This window comes from Littorina saxatilis, linkage group LG3 (assembly GCF_037325665.1).
Source record: "Littorina saxatilis isolate snail1 linkage group LG3, US_GU_Lsax_2.0, whole genome shotgun sequence".
NCBI classification, from domain to species: Eukaryota; Metazoa; Mollusca; class Gastropoda; order Littorinimorpha; family Littorinidae; genus Littorina; species Littorina saxatilis.
In genome coordinates, this window is record NC_090247.1 from 5,253,497 (window position 1) to 5,271,929 (window position 18,433).

The 18,433-nt window shown below is 43.2% G+C and overlaps 1 protein-coding gene across 2 annotated transcripts in view; it reads left to right on the forward strand.

Moving 5' to 3' along the window:
* Positions 1-578: 578 nt before the first annotated feature.
* LOC138961442 (transient receptor potential cation channel subfamily A member 1 homolog) overlaps positions 579-18,433 on the forward strand; it is a 71,918-nt gene continuing 54,063 nt past the window's right edge. The window contains exons 1-4 of one of the 2 annotated variants that reach the window (XM_070333090.1): positions 579-1,567; positions 6,843-7,011; positions 7,813-7,922; positions 16,687-16,716. In XM_070333090.1, coding sequence (XP_070189191.1) covers positions 1,409-1,567; positions 6,843-7,011; positions 7,813-7,922; positions 16,687-16,716 — 468 coding nt within the window. In that variant the 5' untranslated portion in view covers positions 579-1,408. The remainder of the gene's footprint in view (positions 1,568-6,842; positions 7,012-7,812; positions 7,923-16,686; positions 16,717-18,433) is intronic. The other variant, XM_070333091.1, reaches the window with a different exon arrangement.

Genomic DNA, 18,433 nt, shown 5'->3' on the forward strand with positions numbered 1-18,433 from the left:
TGAGAAATTTTTTTCACGGAATTGGATAGTCTTTGACCAGCGCACTTGTACCGATAGCTGGCCTGCTTATTCGTTGCTCATTCTCCTATTACCTCAACACCGCCCCCCCTCCCCTTCCCCTCCCCTCCCCATGTGCTAGACCACCCCACCACTCTGACCACACACCGACATCTGTTATCTCTCACAATTAACTTTCTCACGGTGGCACCACAGCTACGCCCCCCCCCCCCCCAACCCATCACCCCCCCCCCTTCCTGCACACAGCAACATACACTCTATTAGTTTAAATTAACTTTCTTCTAGAAACTACACTTTACTGCAGTAAAATGTTTTGCTGCAGAAAAAAAAAACGCTGCTTCGGCGAAAGATGACATTATGCAGAAATGCTGCAGAAAAGAACGGTTTTTCTCCAGCATTTGTCTTTTCTGCAGAATAACTGAATAAATTCATAATCCGCTAAGGATATACTTGCTCAACAAGTATGCGTGTTGCAATCGCCCCTCGTACCATGTGACCAGAATTGACCAATCCCCGCCACGCCCAGACGTCAATAGCACAACAAACACAGTGCCCCTTGCAACACGCACGCACATTACACACGAATCGCAGTAGGCCTGACATAGACACCGAGAGAATCAGGCGTGTGCTCTGTTTGATCACGCTGGCATAATCGTGTCAGATTATCAGTGACTGTACCGGGGGAGCAAGGAATTCAAGCGAAGTGTTGGAATGCCGAGATTTGCATGAGGCTCTGTACTACACCCCTCGCATTCGATTGCATTGACCTCGTTTCAAAACAACCCGCATGAAATCTGTTATTTATGACGAGACGTACACATCGAGGGGTTTGTGAACTCAAGGATAGAGTTGTGACAGGTCACTGTCGGTGGTAGGACAGGACAGGAAAGGTAAGGCAGGGAGAAGATACCCAGATAAAGTGAAGCGGGTGTAGATTCCAGCAGGTCGGACGAAACACCCCATTCCCGTGGCGACTGTACCGTGGTCTTGCATGCTCCACATTTTTGGCATTGTACGCAATGAATGGGTGATGCGCGCAGCTAGGGAACCGTAAACTTGTTTTCATCGATCAGTTCGCGAAACTGTGCCTGCAGCATTTCTAGCCTGCGCCATTTGAAGATCAGCTAAAAGTTGTGCAATACCCGACAGAGTAAACAGAGCATTCTTTGCACATGTCGAAATGTGGTAGGACAGGAGCCTACACAAGTAGTGAAGTACATGTAGCCTATCTGCGCATGGATTAGACGTTGTTTTCTGAGGCACTGGAGCTGTAGATTTTGAGTGTATGTGTGATTAATCCATGGCCACTGGAACTGTAGATTGTGAGTGTATGTGTGATTAATCCATGGCCACTGGAACTGTAGATTGTGAGTGTATGTGTGATTAATCCATGGCCACTGGAGCTGGAACTTACAGACCCATGGAGGGAGAAGACAAAGGGATGGAGATGTCGGAGGGGCCCCGGGGAGGAGGAGCAGGAGGAGGGGGTGACCAGCCAGGCATGAAGAAAAGTGAGAGTTCAGAAGTGTTGAACCTCACACTACATCAGGTAAGACAAGATTGAAGATGTAGGGCAATATCCAGATTTAGCACTGCATGTGCGAGATTCTTTATGGCAATTAACCCAATTTTGGTCCCCATATACTTGTAACCAAGTGCCGAAACACTACGATCACCTCGGGAGGCGAAGTGCAATCAAACAGGATTGAAAATGTTAGGGCTAATTTCTTAGCCCTTATAAAAACTGTTATGCAAATGTAACCGAGTGCCAATTTACTTGTACTTTACTCTTTCTTACCGAGCTCAAACACTCAAGCAAACGACACAAGTTATATTACCAGGTTCTTTTATTCCATACGATGAAATGGGGAATGTGTGGGATAACGGGGGTTTACTTTCAAATACAAAACTTTCAATGTATTACAATAGGACCAAACAACTCCAAAAAAACAACACTCTCAACTCTTCAATCTAAAACTACATTCTAAATTCTCCCTCTAAAGTTACCCTTTAAAAACACACTAAAACCTTTCCCCAAACTACACTCTACTCTAAATCCTCACTCTCAACTTTAATCCAAAAAACCACAATGAGACTCTAATCTAAAACAAACGAAATCTAAAAAAACCCAACCTAAAAACAATTCTTCAAAAAAAAAAAAATTCTACAAAAACTCTAACAAAACCTGACCAAAATCCCTCCACTAAAACTAACTGCTCCCCTCTAACGAAATCTAATAGATCTACGAAAACCTAGCTAGAGACCCATCTACGAAAACCCGTGAAACCTAGTCTACTGAAACCAGCTAAAAACCCGTCTACTGAACCCAGCTAAAAAAAGAAAGAACTGAATCTAACTACACCCCTCTAGAAAAAAAAAGACCTGAATCTAACTACACCCCTCTAACAAAGAACTCCGTCGCACGCTCCGACATCCAGCAAAAGAATTCTCACATCCCGAAAAGATTTCAGCCCATGACAGACATGTCACACAACGGCATCGGAAACACGCCGCACAAAATACACGCTGTCTTCACTCCAAGACCCCAAGCAAAAAAAAAATTTTAGCGGCCACATCCTGTGCGCCGGTGTCACAAGGTTAATACATCTTCGACTCGAGGGGTGTCGGGCAGCCCCACTTTCTTTAGTTAGTGTCTAACGTCACCTTCAACTATTCAAATTTACATCGCGGCGTAGGGAAAAAGGGAGATGGAATAAACTAAGCCACCTGTCAATTGTTTCTTGTTCACAAAAACATTAATCACAAAATTTACTCCTGAGGCTTGTACCAAAAAAGCGATCGTTTTACCTATGCAAATTTTAGAATCGGCTCTTCCGCGAGACCAATTCAATAGAAACGAAACAGTCTCGGAAACCTTAATGGATCCCCGATAGTACAGGTTTGAATCCTCGATAGCACAGAGGTACCACGAGTTCACACGGATGCACAAAATTGCATGTGTACCGTAACTGTCGTTCCCAAGCTCACACAAACCCGAAGGTTTCCATGAACATACAGACAATCGGAAACCACCAGACCCCATCACAAACAGAATTCCACAATCCACCAACAACTCCGGTGCAGAGTCTGCTGTGAAAGGAGCGGTAGCCTCCCCTGTCACATACTAAATAAATCTCAAAAGGTTCACTCTACTTTAAGTGTGTGACTTCACTTCGATGTGGCTATTAGTATTACTCAATTTACTGGAGTATATATACCCCTAAGATATTTGTGTTTGATGGTAGGCCTGGCACTACCCCCCCCCCCCCCCCCCCCCTCACACACACATGTAAATATATATGATGTATACACCCTCTCCCTTTGTGAGTTCAGTCAAGGCCAGGTCAATGTCTGGTGGTGCTAAAAATAGAGAGGCTGGAACAATTAAGAGTACATGTCTGCAGAGTGAAATATCATGACATTTTATGGCAGAGAAACTCAGAAAGTATTGGCAATAATATTTTACTATTTTTAGTAAAGTTTGTGCTATCATGGGTCAGCATGCAGGTATAGTGGTGAATCAGAAACAGTTTCTAAGAATATCAGGTGGGTTATAAACTTATTCTCATTGGTATGACAAGGTGCCTATGACAAACACATTCATAAAGGAATCATATTATATATGATGTGACCCCCCCACACACACACACTGTATACATGCATGTGTATTATGACATGCATTTATTTGTGCAGACACTATGAGTATGAATATGATATAATGTATTCATGGTGTGCAAAAAAAAAAAAAAAAATCACAAAATTGCAAAGACTAGCTACCGTAAACATACATGGATGAAAAAAGCATTCTTAGTAGTATTACACATACTTCCTCTGAATATTTTGTGATTGTTCACTGGACCATGACAGACGAGAAACATGGACAGAAACTAGTTCAACAAAACTAGTCCACAGCATAGCAGGGCTGAATAAGAGGATAGGACGGTAGTGTTAACAAAACCGTCATCCAGTCATGCAAGACTTAGGTCAAGGAATTCAGCGTGTAACTTAATTGAGAGTCTAAAAAGCAGGGCTGATCTCTAAATCATAAGTTAATGTAAAGATCACCTGTTTTTAGGAACTTTTTCACCCTGACGAAGGCCACGAGGCCGAAATATTGGTGAAAACGTGAAGGCTTGTTTTGGTTATTTTTCCATATTTGTTCCGCCCCTTATGTATATATGTATGCATGTATGTGGAAAAAAAAAGATTTAATACTCACTTGAGTGGCTGCTGATACCAGTTGATCATGTTTAAAATCAAGGATAAGCCATACATTGTTCATAAAACTCTTCAGCTTCAGGGGGGCTGTGCCCCCCAGACCCCCCAACAGGGCCTTGCCCCTGTACCCCACAAGGGGTATACCCCCTGGACCCCAGGTTGTAACCCCCCCCCTCTGGCTTAACTGCTCCGCCCCTGATGTGTGTGTGTGTGTTTTATTGTTTGCATGTGTTAAGAGAAAGAGTGTAAGTTTTATGTCAACAACGAAATTATAGAACTTTAATTTTAACAAGAGGCGAAGCCTTCAAGGCTCACGTAAGAAATCGACAAACAGTAACACAAACTCAATCACTCCGTCACACATACACACACACACACACACACACACACACACACACACACACACACACACACACACACACACACACACACACACACACACACACACACACAGTAAGCATAGGTGAAACTGTGCAAGAAAGCGAGACCCTGGATCTGCCAAGTAGTCTCGGCCCGCTCACGATAACAATGACCGAGACTTTCAGTAATTCCTTTGCGTGACGTCTAACCCTCTTACGTCATAATGTGACGTCTTCAAATAGTTTCTATCACACACGTCAAACACTTTTGACCGAGACTGACGTAATCCATAGACTCGGAAATGTTAAAGTTTCTATCACACACACACACACACACACACACGCACGCACGCACGCACAGACAGACAAAGTTTATCATCGCATAGGCTACACTTACGTGAGCCAAAAACTATACATCAACAATCAATGTAGTTTAAGTCTTGAATTTGAAAGGCCTATTGCTTCATTTGCCACTGATCGACTTGAAGCATGAAGCAAGAGCTAGAGAGCTTGAACCGGGCTTTTTTTTCACCCCCGGTATAGGGGTGTGTATAGGTTTCGCTTGATGTGTTTGTTTGTGTGTTTGTGTTCGCATATAGATCTCAAGAATGAACGGACCGATCGTCACCAAACTTGGTGAACAGGTTCTATACATTCCTGAGACGGTCCTTACAAAAATTGGGACCAGTCAAACACACGGTTACGGAGTTATTGGTGGATTAAGATTCTACAAGGACTTATAGAGGCACATATTAATGGTCAAAGGGAAATAACCTTCTCAGTTGGTGGCAGTGAGAATGGTTATTTCCCTTTGACCAACGGGGGTGTTTTTCCTACCTCGAAGGAATTTCTTGTTTTTCCCTGAAATAATTTATGCACTAGCTTTACTTTAATGTCTTGCAGATTGAATTAGTTTTAAGTTACAGTTGCACCAGACAGATTATTTGATCATATATTTACTCGTTTAGGATGGAACTTTTAGTTGGCAGTAAAATCAAAGTTTCCATCTGTGATATAGGACCAAGAACCACTTCCATAGTAAAGTAATTAAAAATAAAGTAAAATGTAGTTCACTAATTGTGCATAGCAAAGGACTCAGTCCATAATAATCATACATTATTATAAGAAAGTGAATAAATGATTGGTTTGCAGTGATTAACTAAAGGCAAAAGAGAGCAAAAATCATAAAAGAAAACATAGGTATTGTAGCTGGCCTATTTTGACACAATAAATATTGAGAAAATGAGATCTAATAGTAATGAGAGAGGGAGTCTTGAAATGGCGCAACATTTTCAAACATTTTTGAGGATCACTATGAACAGAAAATTTAAAGGCACAGTGCAGCTCACAGCCTTCGTTTTGCGTTTTTGTTGCAGCTGAGTGCATTTACAGTTCAAAAATCCTCCTATGGTAGTAAAACAAACCCAAAACTACCCAACGACGACATCTGTGAAGCTCGACAGTTTCTTGTTCACGCGAGTGCATAAATTAACCTAGTTATCATAGTGGTGTTTGGTCGGAGTTCGATTCAACTGAGTGATTCCGGCCTCCATTTTGTTTTACACAAACTCATGATGATGTCTGACATAGTTTGCCACTAGTGACGTGTCTTTTTGTGCATGATGTGATCTACCTGATCTAAATTTAGATCCAAAAATAGGTCAAGACCAGCCGGGACAGAGTCCGAAATTAATTCGTAAAAAAAATCGCTGTTCTTGACTCTTTGGGTGCAAGTCAATGAAACTTGGTAGTTCTTCTAACGGATAGCTGCCTGAGGTATGACTAAAAGCCCCAGGGGCTCCGTGCACCTGGATTTGACAAGTTCAGTACCTTTAAGAATGCAGGATCTTAAATAGGGAGTCTTGAAATTGTGCAACATTTTTAAACAATTTTGAGGATCACTATGAACAGAAAATTTAAGAGTGCAGGATCTTAGATAGGGGGTCTTCAAAATTGAAAGGGATTTCACTGTACTGGGCATAGGGTGGTAGACTAACTTCTTTTCGTTTTGAAGTTTGGGAATGGGAGTGAAGTCCAACTATTTGTGTGTGGTTTTGTTTGTTTTAAAGATAATTTGTGATACCCGTATTTGTAATGTAGGTAAACTAAATGACTAAATATCATATTTACCTAAAGTTCTTATTTGTTAGTCTTACTTTTAGTTTTAGTCTTCCATCAACACTTCAATATATTAAAAGGAAGTTTTTAATTTTCAGCCTTTTTTGTTGACTTTTTCTCTCTTCCCAGTGTGCTCGAGATGGCGACGAGTATAACATGAAGATCTTGGTACGTCACATGGGCTCCAACATCAAGAAGAAGATCAACCAGTACGACGAAGACGATCTCACACCTCTGCATTACGCCGCTCGTTACAACTTCCTGGGCGTCGTTAAACTGCTGGTGGAGAATGGAGCAGGTCAAATACTAATCTTACTATGCACTGCCATATTTTCATACAACATTGTTTCTGTTACTATCAATGATTTTGACTGTTTTGTACTCCAATCTGTATTTTTTGTATAATTTGTCATGTATTGTCTGAATAAAATCGTCTGAAGAAAAAAAAAATATACTAATCTTTTTCTCGTCATGCATGACATGAGGTGCATGGCTAGACAGGGGAACCCCCGTTTTAAGACCTCCTTGTTTTTAAATCAGGTCTTGAAACCCAGTAGTTATGATCCAAACAACTGAAAAGCAAGGACTTAGTGGAAGGGTGTGGGTGCCTTAGAATGGGATGGGGGAGGGGGGGGGGGGGTTAAAGTGTGGTTCCACAGCACAGTTATCTTGTGTGTAGTCCAATGCTGTGGTATACAAGTAGTGGTACTGATATCACTGTTTTTTGTACTGTGTGCCTTATACTAATAGATGAGACTTTTACACAAGACTGATCAAAATGACCTAGCCTACCCTGTGCTCTTTTGGCATTGATATTAATGGTACATTGAAAATTGTTTGCATTCTGTATTTGTGCGTTTTTCTGTGTGTTAATAATACTAGAGTATGTGTATGTGTGTGTGTATGTTCATTCTTTATTCTAAAGCTTGCCTCCAGGACCATGTTCATTGAAAGTGGATGAAACATGCACACACACGCGCATACACACACACACACACACACACACACACACACACACACACACACACACACACACACACACACACACACAATTGCTACTGTCATTATTAATTTTGTTATCTCTTATCTTCCTGCATAGACGTGAACCGAAGAGGAGAGGACGATGTCACGCCATTGCACCACGCTGCTAGGTACAGACGTGAGAAGCACAAGAAAAGGGAACCCACTGCTGAACAAAATCAAGATGAGGTAGGTCACTTATAATTCAGGTGTTTTTATTTATTTTTGGTTTATGTTCCTGACAATACTGCATCAGAGAAGATTATGACTAAGTTATCAAAACAGGAAGTAAGCATTTTTTTCTTAGTCCATTTTTGTTTAGAAATGATGATTCTGTTGATTGTTAGAATTTGCTCATTTTGTTTTTTTGTGACATATCATCATTTTTGTTCTCCACATGAATAACCGCACAACAGCCTTTATCATTCAGGTTTGATGTTTGGGATTTTATTTTATTACATATATTTTTGTGAATATGACATTGTTCTGGATAACCTGCATTTAGGTTTGATGTTGTGTTTTATTTTATTATAAATATATTTTTTAAATTAGATATTGCATCGGATAACCTGGTTCATTTGAATAATCATTGTCTGCCATGTCCTTCATCAAGGCGTTGTCCAACTTGAAAAAGCTGGTAATTAAGTATGACTCTGAGAGCGATGATGAACCGGAGGGTGCGAAAAAACCGGCTGAAGACAGGGAGGAGGTGTGTTTCTGACGTTGTCTGCATGTTATGTCATGAAGTGCATGTAGTGTGTTCAGTGTGTCCAGAGCTTTTTTTGTGTGTAAATGACTTATTAGTCTCTTGTGAAAGTTTAGTTGTTGTTGTGACTCCTGTTACAGTAGAACCCCCTTTTAAGACCCCCCCCCCTCCCCCAATTTCAGACATCATCATTTTAAAGATGTTCTGTTCATATAGTCTTTGTAATTGTAAATTTGCCTCTGTTTCAAGACTCCCTCCATTTTAAGACCTGATTTTCTCAGATTTTTTGGGGAGGTCTTAAAAGGGGGTTCCACTGTATGCTGAAGATACATTTCTTCCTTCCTGTGTAAACCTTGTTAATCATGGTGGATCCATAGTGGTAAGGCGTCCGCCCCGTGATCGGGAGGTCGTGGGTTCGAACCCCGGCCGGGTCATACCTAAGACTTTAAAATTGGCAATCTAGTGGCTGCTCCGCCTGGCGTCTGGCATTATGGGGTTAGTGCTAGGGCTGGTTGGTCCGGTGTCAGAATAATGTGACTGGGTGAGACATGAAGCCTGTGCTGCGACTTCTGTCTTGTGTGTGGCGCACGTTATATGTCAAAGCAGCACCGCCCTGATATGGCCCTTCGTGGTCGGCTGGGCGTTAAGCAAACAAACAAAATGGTGGATCCATCCAGGCGTTTATGTTGAATGAGAGCATCCTTCCACGTTGACAAATACCAGTTTTACAGTTTGTCTGTTCCCTAGGCAGGGTGTGAATTTACTGCAGATTAATTTATGCAGATTGACATAGCCTTTGCTGAGTTAAAGGCACAGTAAGCCTCGTAAACCACCACAGATAGCTGGGTGAATGTTTTTATTTTGTGTGTAGAGCAACACAGGAAAATAACTTTGTAGTTCTTCAGCAACATTTTCTCCACCTATTCTTTTGTTCTGCATGAATCGTTAATTTACATCTACTTGTGTTTTTTAGTTATTATGTTTTTTGTTTATATTTTTTCTCTTTTTTTTCTATCGTGTCTTACATTTTGTGTTGTAAACAGAGATACAATGATGTTAACATGAGAATGGTGATTTCTTTCCATGTTTTTGTGTGTTTTTATGTTTAGTGTATTTTTTTACTGCACATATGTGACCCTCCACCACGAAATGAGTCGCATGTCACCTCTCCCGCAGTGGGGCACTGCGGTTATGAAATTAAAGGTCCCTCCTGTTTTTGGAACCGCAGGAGCTTTCTAGTTTGCTGTTAGGTAGATTTTTGGTTCCTCTTTCCTGTCATGCTCTCTTTTTCTTCATGAATTCTTTTCTTTGTTCTGCCTTCTTGCTTGTTCTTTCTTCTTCTTGGCGTTCGCAGAGGTTACACAATCAGTCCAGCACTGGTGATAAATGTTGTCGTTTTCTCCAACTCCTGTCGACTGCCGTATAGTTTGGTCTGCAAGGGAGTTGGTGACGGCCACACTTCTTTTCGTTCCTCATCTAGTAAGGGACATCGCTGTAAGATGTGTTCCGCTGTTTGGTCCTCTTGACCGCAGGCACAGGTTGGTGATGGCGCCAGCTTGAACTTTCGGTTCATGTGAGCATTGAGCCTGTTGTGGCCAGTACGCAGCCTGATGAGGTTGACTTGCTGCTCTCTGGACATTGTGTGGTAGTCATCTCTGTTTGTCCTTGGCCTCATCAATGCCTTGATGATTGTCTTCTGCTCACTAAAGCTGACACTGTTTTCAGGTTGGTCTTCCACGGCTCCTTCTTTTGCCAGCTCATCTGCCCTTTCATTTCCTGGTATCCCACAGTGTGCTGGTATCCACTGGAGGACAACTCTTCTGGTTTGTCTGACCATCTGTAATGCTTTGGCCAGCTGTGGGAGTTTGTCGTTCTCTAGGGCCTGAAGGACTGAAAGGGCGTCCGAGAGGAAGACAACTTGGTAGCAAGGGTCTGCGGAGTCCTGAACGAAGGAGGCGGCCTGCATGAGAGCTTCTGCTTCTGCTTTATAGTTTGTGCAGTGTTTGCCAGTGGCAACGCTGGATGTAGCTGTATGTCCCCCAGGGAACTGGATGAGAATGCCTGCACCTCCATTGAGCACGGCGTTAGTTGCTGATCCATCGGTGTATACATGGATCCACGCCTCTTTTGGGTACTGTTCGTCGATCAGGGCTAAGGTGAGTGCCTGTCGAGCTGTGTCATTCTGATCTTCTCCTGAGGTAACATGTGGAACACTGGTGCAGATCTGGATGCCTGGTTTCTCTGTTGCCTTGGGGGTTTCCTCTTCTTCTTGAGTCAGAGGTAGAGTGTTCTGTGGAAGGACTTCCCTGTACTGTCGAGAAAGTCTCTTGCTCTCGTGTACAAAACTGCTCCGTTTAAGCCGGTTCTTGGTGAGGTTGCTCAGTCTGTGCTTCATGGGGTGGTCGGGTAGGCACTTGAGCTTCTCGGCCTGTACCATAGTCTTGGCTTCTCTTCTCTGACAGAGGGGTTGGATGGTGGTAAGCTTCTCCATTTCCTTGATGGGCGTGGATTTCATTGCACCGGTGATGAGTCGGAGGGCCTGGTTTTGCACACGGTCAAGGGTCTGCAGGTTTGTCTTGGCTGAGGTTGACCACGCTGTGGAGCCGTACTCGAGGTGGGGTCTGATTGTTCCCTGGTATACTGTCTTCAGTATCTTCTCGTTCGCTCCCCAGGTGGTACCTGCCAGCTTCCTGAGTATGGCTAGCTTGCGCCGGGCCTTTGTCTCTGCCTGTGCAATGTGTGGTTTCCAGGTCTGCCGTCTATCAAAGGTGACACCAAGGTACGTTGCTTCTTCATCCTCTCTCAGAGGAGTTCCACCAAGCCTAATGGTTCCGGCTTTCTGCTTTGGCGACAGTGTGAATAGGGTGGTGGAGGATTTCTCCTTGTTGATGGAGACGCACCAATCTTCTGCCCATGCGTTCAGCCTATCTGCCGCTTGCTGCATTCTGTAGGTGGCAGTACTTGCGTGCTCCTCCTTGCACCAGATCACAAGGTCGTCTGCGTAGAGAGCAGCTTTGATCCCCTTGGGCATCTCAGACACCAGATCGTCGATGAAGAGAAGGAAGAGTGTGGGGGAGAGGACTCCGCCCTGAGGGACGCCATGACGAAGGAGGAACTTCTTGCTTTTGGTCTGGTCGACGTTAACTCTTGCCCTGCGGTTATAGAGGTAAGAGCGAATCCACTGGTACATGTTGCTGGACACGCCTTTCCTCAGCAGTTTTACAAGGAGTCCATCTTTCCAGACCTTGTCAAAGGCCTTCTGAAGATCTATCCAGGTGACGAAGACCAGCTTCTGTTCCTGAAAGGCATCTTCAACTTCTTGCGCCAGGTAAGTGACCTGATCTTCAGTGCTGCGGAACTGTCGGAATCCAGCTTGTTCAGGGGCGAGGAGGTTCCTGGATTCCAGGTACAACCTGAGGCGCTCGTTCACAATTCTCTCCAGGGTCTTCACAACACAGCTGGTGAGGCTGATTGGGCGATAGCTGGTGGCCTTCTTTGGATCCTTCCCTTTTTTTAAGATGGGGATCATGATCGCTTCTCGCCAGAGTTGTGGTAGCGATCCTTCTTGCCAGCTGCTGTTGAAGACCTCGAGTAGCTTGTTCTCTGCTGCACTACCAAGGTGGGTTAGCATCTCGTTGGTGATGCCGTCTGGGCCAGGGGACTTCTTCGCCTTTGACTTTTTCAGAGCTGAGTGCAGCTCGTGGAGTGTGAGTGGTTGACTCATGGCGTCCACTGTCGACTGTCTGGCAGGTCTCTCTCTTTTCTCTCTTCTTGCTTCTCTCTGTTTCTCGGGGCTAACATGGAGGTTGCTCTCAGCTGCATAGCTTTCAGCAAATTGGTTGGCAGCATGCTTTCCAGTTAGCACCTTCCCGTTCTCTTCTAATGTGATCTTTCCTCTGCTGGTGTTCTCATCATTCAACTGCTTGGTGAGCCTCCAGAGCTTTCTGCCATCCTTCTCAAGGTTCAGAGAGCTTGTTTTCTCTTGCCAGCTTCTCTGTCTTGCCTGTAGCTTCTTTTTGAGAAATTTGGCTTTGGCTTCCTGGAGGCGGATGTTGTTGTTTTGTGACGGGTTGACTTCTGCTTCCCTTCTGGCGTCTGCCAGATCATCATCCAGTTCCTGCAATTCATTGCTCCAGTAGGGCTTATAGTCTCTCCTGGCACCCCTGGGAATGGACTCACGCGCTGCTCTGAGGATGCTCATGTTGAAGTCCTTCGCCACCATGTTGATGTCTCGACCCTCGACTCTGATGTCTTTGGTGAGTTCGCTGGTGCGGTGTCTAAAGAGGAACCAGTTCGCTCTTTTGTAGTTCCACCGAGGGAAGGAAGCTTCAGTGCAGGACTCCATGCCCAGGGTCAAAAAGACTGGCCGATGGTCACTTCCACCTAGCTGTTCTCCGACCTCTCTGCTGGTTAGCTGGTGCATGTCTTCCGTGCAGAAGGCTAGGTCAGGAGTTGATGTAGTGTGCCATCTTCTGGAGTAGAATGTAGGGCAGTCAAAGGGACTGTTCAAAAGGATGAGACCTTTGTCGTCCTGCCAGTTCTCCACCTCTTCTCCTCTCCGATCCAGGTGGTCATATCCCCAACTCTGTGAATGACTGTTGAAGTCACCCACCACGATGAAGTTGGAGGCCTTTGCGGGGATCGTGTCAAGGGCGAGGTGTCTATCATTGGGGCAGTAGAAGTTGACAAGATGGAATTCTGATGTCTTCGTCTGGATTCGAATCACCTGATATTCGGAGTCCTCCATGTGCGTTTCTATCAAACAGGCATTGATGTTGTTCCTGATGAGGGTCAGGATTCCTCCTTTGCTTCGGTCTGTTCTGTCGGACCTAAGGCATTGGTAGCCTCTCACTTTGAAGGACTTTTGGGGTGTCAGGTGCGTCTCCTGAATACAGCAGATGTTCATGTTCTTCTCATGCAGGATATGCTCCAACTCTGTCTTCTTGTTCAGGATACTTTCTGCGTTCCAGTGCATGACCTGGAAAGGTCGCTGCTGACTGGGTTTCTTCCTGGTTGTGGTGGTGCCAGTCACTTTCCTCCCGCGTCCCCTGGCGTGACAAGACGGGCGGGAGGGACCTCCAGTAGTTGGGGCTGGGTCCCTTTGAGGCATGGGACCCGACGCTGCTCCACCCTGGGGGGTCCTCAATGGGCGAGCGCCATTTCCATCTGTGCTGGTTGATTGTGTCATCATTTGCGTAAGTGCGTGTACCCGTGGTTTGTTAGAATGCGCCGTGCGGCCCGGGTCCTCCGTCTTCAGCATTCGGGGTTTTCTGTCGGGGTTACCTCACCCTTAGCTCATGGCCCGTACGTCCTACCCTGAGAGCACAGGGGGGAGGATTTTCCGGGATCCCACCCGGAGCCAGTTTGGTCCGCGGCCGCAAGCGGCTGATCTCCATATCTGAAGACCGTTCCCCTATCCGCCACCCGGGGACGCGCTGGGTTGGGGGTGGTCGCCCCACTGAAAATCCCACACTGGGTTAAGAAAGATCAGCCTGTCCCAGTGCCTTCTTGCTCATTCACCTGTATTTTTTCCAAAAAATCTCTTCTCTTGCCGCTTGTCTCGCGATTCATGTATAGTTTAATCTGTTAGTGTTCTGATGTAAGTCCAGCAGTAGATAGGTTAAGCCTATTTTAACATACTGGAAACTGGTAATCTTCCAGTAGGTATTAATTTAGTTTTACTAAAGCCTGCTGGGACACAAGTAATGGGTTAGTGCATTTGTAAACAGGAATCGCTTGACAAGTGGCCCCCTTCATCCCCCCCTTCCTCGTCCTGATATGGCTCTGCGTAGTCGGCTGGACGTTAAGCAACAAATAAACAAACAAGCATGTCACCTCGCGCGGTTCTGCGCTAGACTTGATATAAGTCCGGAGAGTGTATGGTAACAGCGTGAGGATCACCTTAGTCACAGGCGTATAACTCAAACAGTTTTCGCTCTTTTCTAAAACGGTTTTCACCACTGGATAGAGCATAAAAAACGCTTTAGGAAAATGTAAAAATATGAAAATCATCAAAGGTGACATGAGACTCATTCCGTGGTGGAGGGTCACATATATTGTACCAATGTAATAACCTTATGGTTTGTTTGTTTTCTTTTTGATTTCACTATGGTTCCCTTTCTGAGTACATGTGATTTGTTTGTTAGTGTCTGAGTAATGAGTTTCTGTAATGTTTGTCCATTTGAGTTGATATTGTGATGTTACAGTCATAATTGATTCATGTGATAGAATCTATTTTTTTTCTGTTTATTTTTTAATTTTTGGCTCACGTAAGTGTAGCCTATGCGATGATAAACTTTGTCTGTCTGTGCGTGCGTGCGTATGTATGTATGTATGTATGTGTGTATGTCTGTGGTAGAAACTTTAACATTTCCGAGTCTATGGATTACGTCAGTCTCGGTCAAAAGTGTTCGACGTGTGTGATAGAAACTATTTGAAGACGTCACATTATGACGTAAGAGGGTTAGACGTCACGCAAAGGAATTACTGAAAGTCTCGGTCATTGTTATTGTGAGCGGGCCGAGACTTCTTGGCAGATCCAGGGTCTCGCTTTCTTGCATAGTTTCACCTATGCTTACTGTGTGTGTGTGTGTGTGTGTGTGTGTGTGTGTGTGTGTGTGTGTGTGTGTGAGTGTGTGTGTGTGTGTACTGTGTGTGACGGAGTGATTGAGTTTGTGTTACTGTTTGTCGATTTGTTACGTGAGCCTTGAAGGCTTCGCCTCTTGTTTAATTTTTGTTTGAATTAGTGTTGTTGTTCGTGTTTGGTTCATGAGGTTTAGATGAATGTACATGTACTGAAAATTGTGTTCCCTTTGTTGGGGTTGAGCTCTGACAGTTTTCTTCGGTAAATAGCTGGAATGTTGATGGTATTGATTTATTTGAAAAGGGATTATTTAGACAGAACCCTTGGTAGTGTTTTCATCGTACTTTGTGGTGTTCCAGTTGGTTTCTATATAGTTACCAGACTTGTGTATATTACACGTATAATATGTCATTACAGAATAACCTGTGTGTCAAAGATATGCTCTTGATGTGTGTGTGGGTGCATTAATTTGTTTTTGTGTGAAATTTGATGAGCATCTGAAAAGTTAACAATGATCATTTCAAGGTTATTCCAAAATCATGTGACCAGAAAACACTGACACTGAGGCATCTACTCTAATTTTTTTGTGTCGGCTTTCAACTCTTATCAGTAACATTGAATGTTCAAGTGTCATGTTTATTTAGTGCGCTAATAAAGGCCAAGAAAGGGAGATAACAAACCTTGGTCAAAATAGCGAACACATAACACTGACACAGTCTTTTGTGGGATGAAGAGTGTTTTGAGACTTGAGCTTTTGCTGATCTTCACAAATAGAGAATCAGATGAGGCAGAGTGCTATTTATAGGATGTAAGTGGCTTGTTAATTTCAATGCTTGTTCTTCTCCCACTGGTGCCAGGAGGCTGGTTCCGCATAACTAATAGAATATAATACAGGGTGACCCAAAAAAAAGAGTACCCAAACAAAACGTCATAAATTGAACAAAAATAAAGCAATCTTCATAAAATTTATTTACACACACAAGTAGCCTCTGCATGATTTGCACAGAAAATTTGAGCGTTCTAGCTTGTCTTTCAGGAAAGTTATGCTCATTCTACAGAACATGCTCCAAATGGCCTCCGCGCCGATTCAGGCAAACTTGAACTCGCCGCGCAAAGTTATCAATCACCCGCACACACTCCTGTTGCGAGATTCCGCGAATGGTTGTTGTGATGGCTCGCTTGAGTTCTGCGATTGTCTGTGGGTTGTTCCTGTAGACGTTGTCTTTCAGGAACCCCCAAAGATAGAAATCTGGGGGATTTAAATCCTGGGGAGGCCATTTGGAGCATGTTCTGTAGAATGAGCATAACTTTCCTGAAAGACAAGCTAGAACGCTAAAATTTTCTGTGCAAATCATGCAGAGGCTACTTGTGTGTGTAAATAAATTTTATGAAGATTGCTTTATTTTTGTTCAATTTATGACGTTTTGTTTGGGTACTCTTTTTTTGGGGTCACCCTGTAATAAAGCACTTTTCTATAACGCAAGTCCCGATTCACAGCTCCAAGCGCTTACTTACTGTTATTGCATATGTCATATGCATCAAGAGCGCTGACAAAGGATTGTTATTGAATATTCACAAAAACTGTAGAAGTAAGATGTGTATCACTATCTAAAAGGGTCAATGTTTATTGATTCTTTAATGATTCTTTTGTTACTGCTTCTCAGGAGGAAGCAGGAGCTACAGCAAAAGGAAGGGTATGCTGAAACATTCTGATTGATTTTGTGTCTTGGGTTTGTGTTTGCTTTAGTGTGTGTGTGTGTGTGTGTGTGTGTGTGTGTGTGTGTGTGTGTGTGTGTGTGTGTGTGTGTGTGTGTGTGTGTGTGTGTGTGTGTGTGTGTGTGTGTGTGTGTGTGTGTGTGTGTGTGTGTGTGTGTGTGTGTGTGTGTGTGTGTGTGTGTGTGTGTGTGTGTGTGTGTGTGTGTGTGTGTGTGTGTGTGTGTGTGTGTGTGTGTGTGTGTGAATGACAGAGTGTGTGTGTGTGTGTTTTCTTCTTCTTCTTCCAATAATGTTCAGCGATCAATGAATTGATCATTATTAACATGTTGGCGAAGTGCAAGTGTGTGTCCTTAACAAAGATTAATAAAAAAAAAAAAATAAAAAATAAAATAAAAAAATAAAATAAAAATTTAAAAAATTTAAAAAGTTTGGTAGGGCAGGGGGGAGGGCGGTTACTGTGCCTGTATGGCCCTCATTGCCCTCAAGCAGAAGGCATTATAGGAGGGGGCCTCGACAACATCTGATGGGAGGGAGTTCCAGTCGACAGTGGTCCTCGGGAAGAAAGAAAACTTTCTGTAGTCTGTTTTGATGTCAGTTATTCTTAATCTCAGAATGTAGCTTTGCTACAGAGTGATTATTAACTTGAATGCTTCTAAAATCTAACCACTTGCAGATTTGACATGACCTTAACCTGTTTTGACAGTTTTGCTTATGCTGGAGCGTTATGTGACTTCAGAGGATGTTTTTGATTATAATGATTAGGTTTTCCCGCAGTATTAGTAAAGCAGATCAGTGCCCGTGCAAGATTGTATTTTCTTTTCTTTAGGTCAGTTGAATATTCGGCCGGTTTGAAATTTTACGAAATAGAAATACTTTTTATGGGTGACTGTAAAACTCGCCTTTGAATTTTGTGTTTGAATTTTGTAGCAAAATACAGCATGAATGTTTGAACAGCATGAATGTTTGAACAGCATGAATGTTTGAACAGCATGAATGTTTGAACAGCATGAATGTTTGAACAGCATGAATGTTTGAACAGCATGATTTTTGTGTGATTTGTATTGATTGATTAATCTCTTATTTAGCAAGTGATTTTTTTGAGTTTATAAAAGTAACTAGCTAGTTACAGTCAATCGTTTCGTTGTGTAAGACTAAGGTATTTACGGTGATCAGCTTCAGTGAAGACAACGTGGTGACAGACTAAAAAGTAGCAAAAGAGTGGATGAAGTTTATGTATACCAAAAAAGCTACGTACATGCATATACAGTACTTTTTAGCAAAAGCTCTTACAAGTTTGCTTTAAAATATTTTCAGGCTAAAACAGAAGGAAATGGTAAAATCTTAAAGGTAAAACCCTGCCAGTGTTGTTAAGCTTCCCTGAACCCATCTGTGTTTTTTGCATCTCTTCAGAAGCAGTTCACCAAAGTTTGGCAGTCCCTGTTTAGTGTGTGTGTATTTTTTAAGTTTTTGATTAAATGCTTGAAGGCGTATTATTTTTTACATGTAATGTATGATTTTTCTGTGTGTTTGCATCTGTATCTGCTGCACTCACTCACTGTTCTGACACAAATGTCTGAGTTAGTGATAAGATTTTGTGTGTGTTTTCATCTGTATGTGCTGCACTCACTCACTGTTCTGACACAAATGTCTGAGTTAGTGATAAGATTTTGTGTGTGTTTTCATCTGTATGTGCTG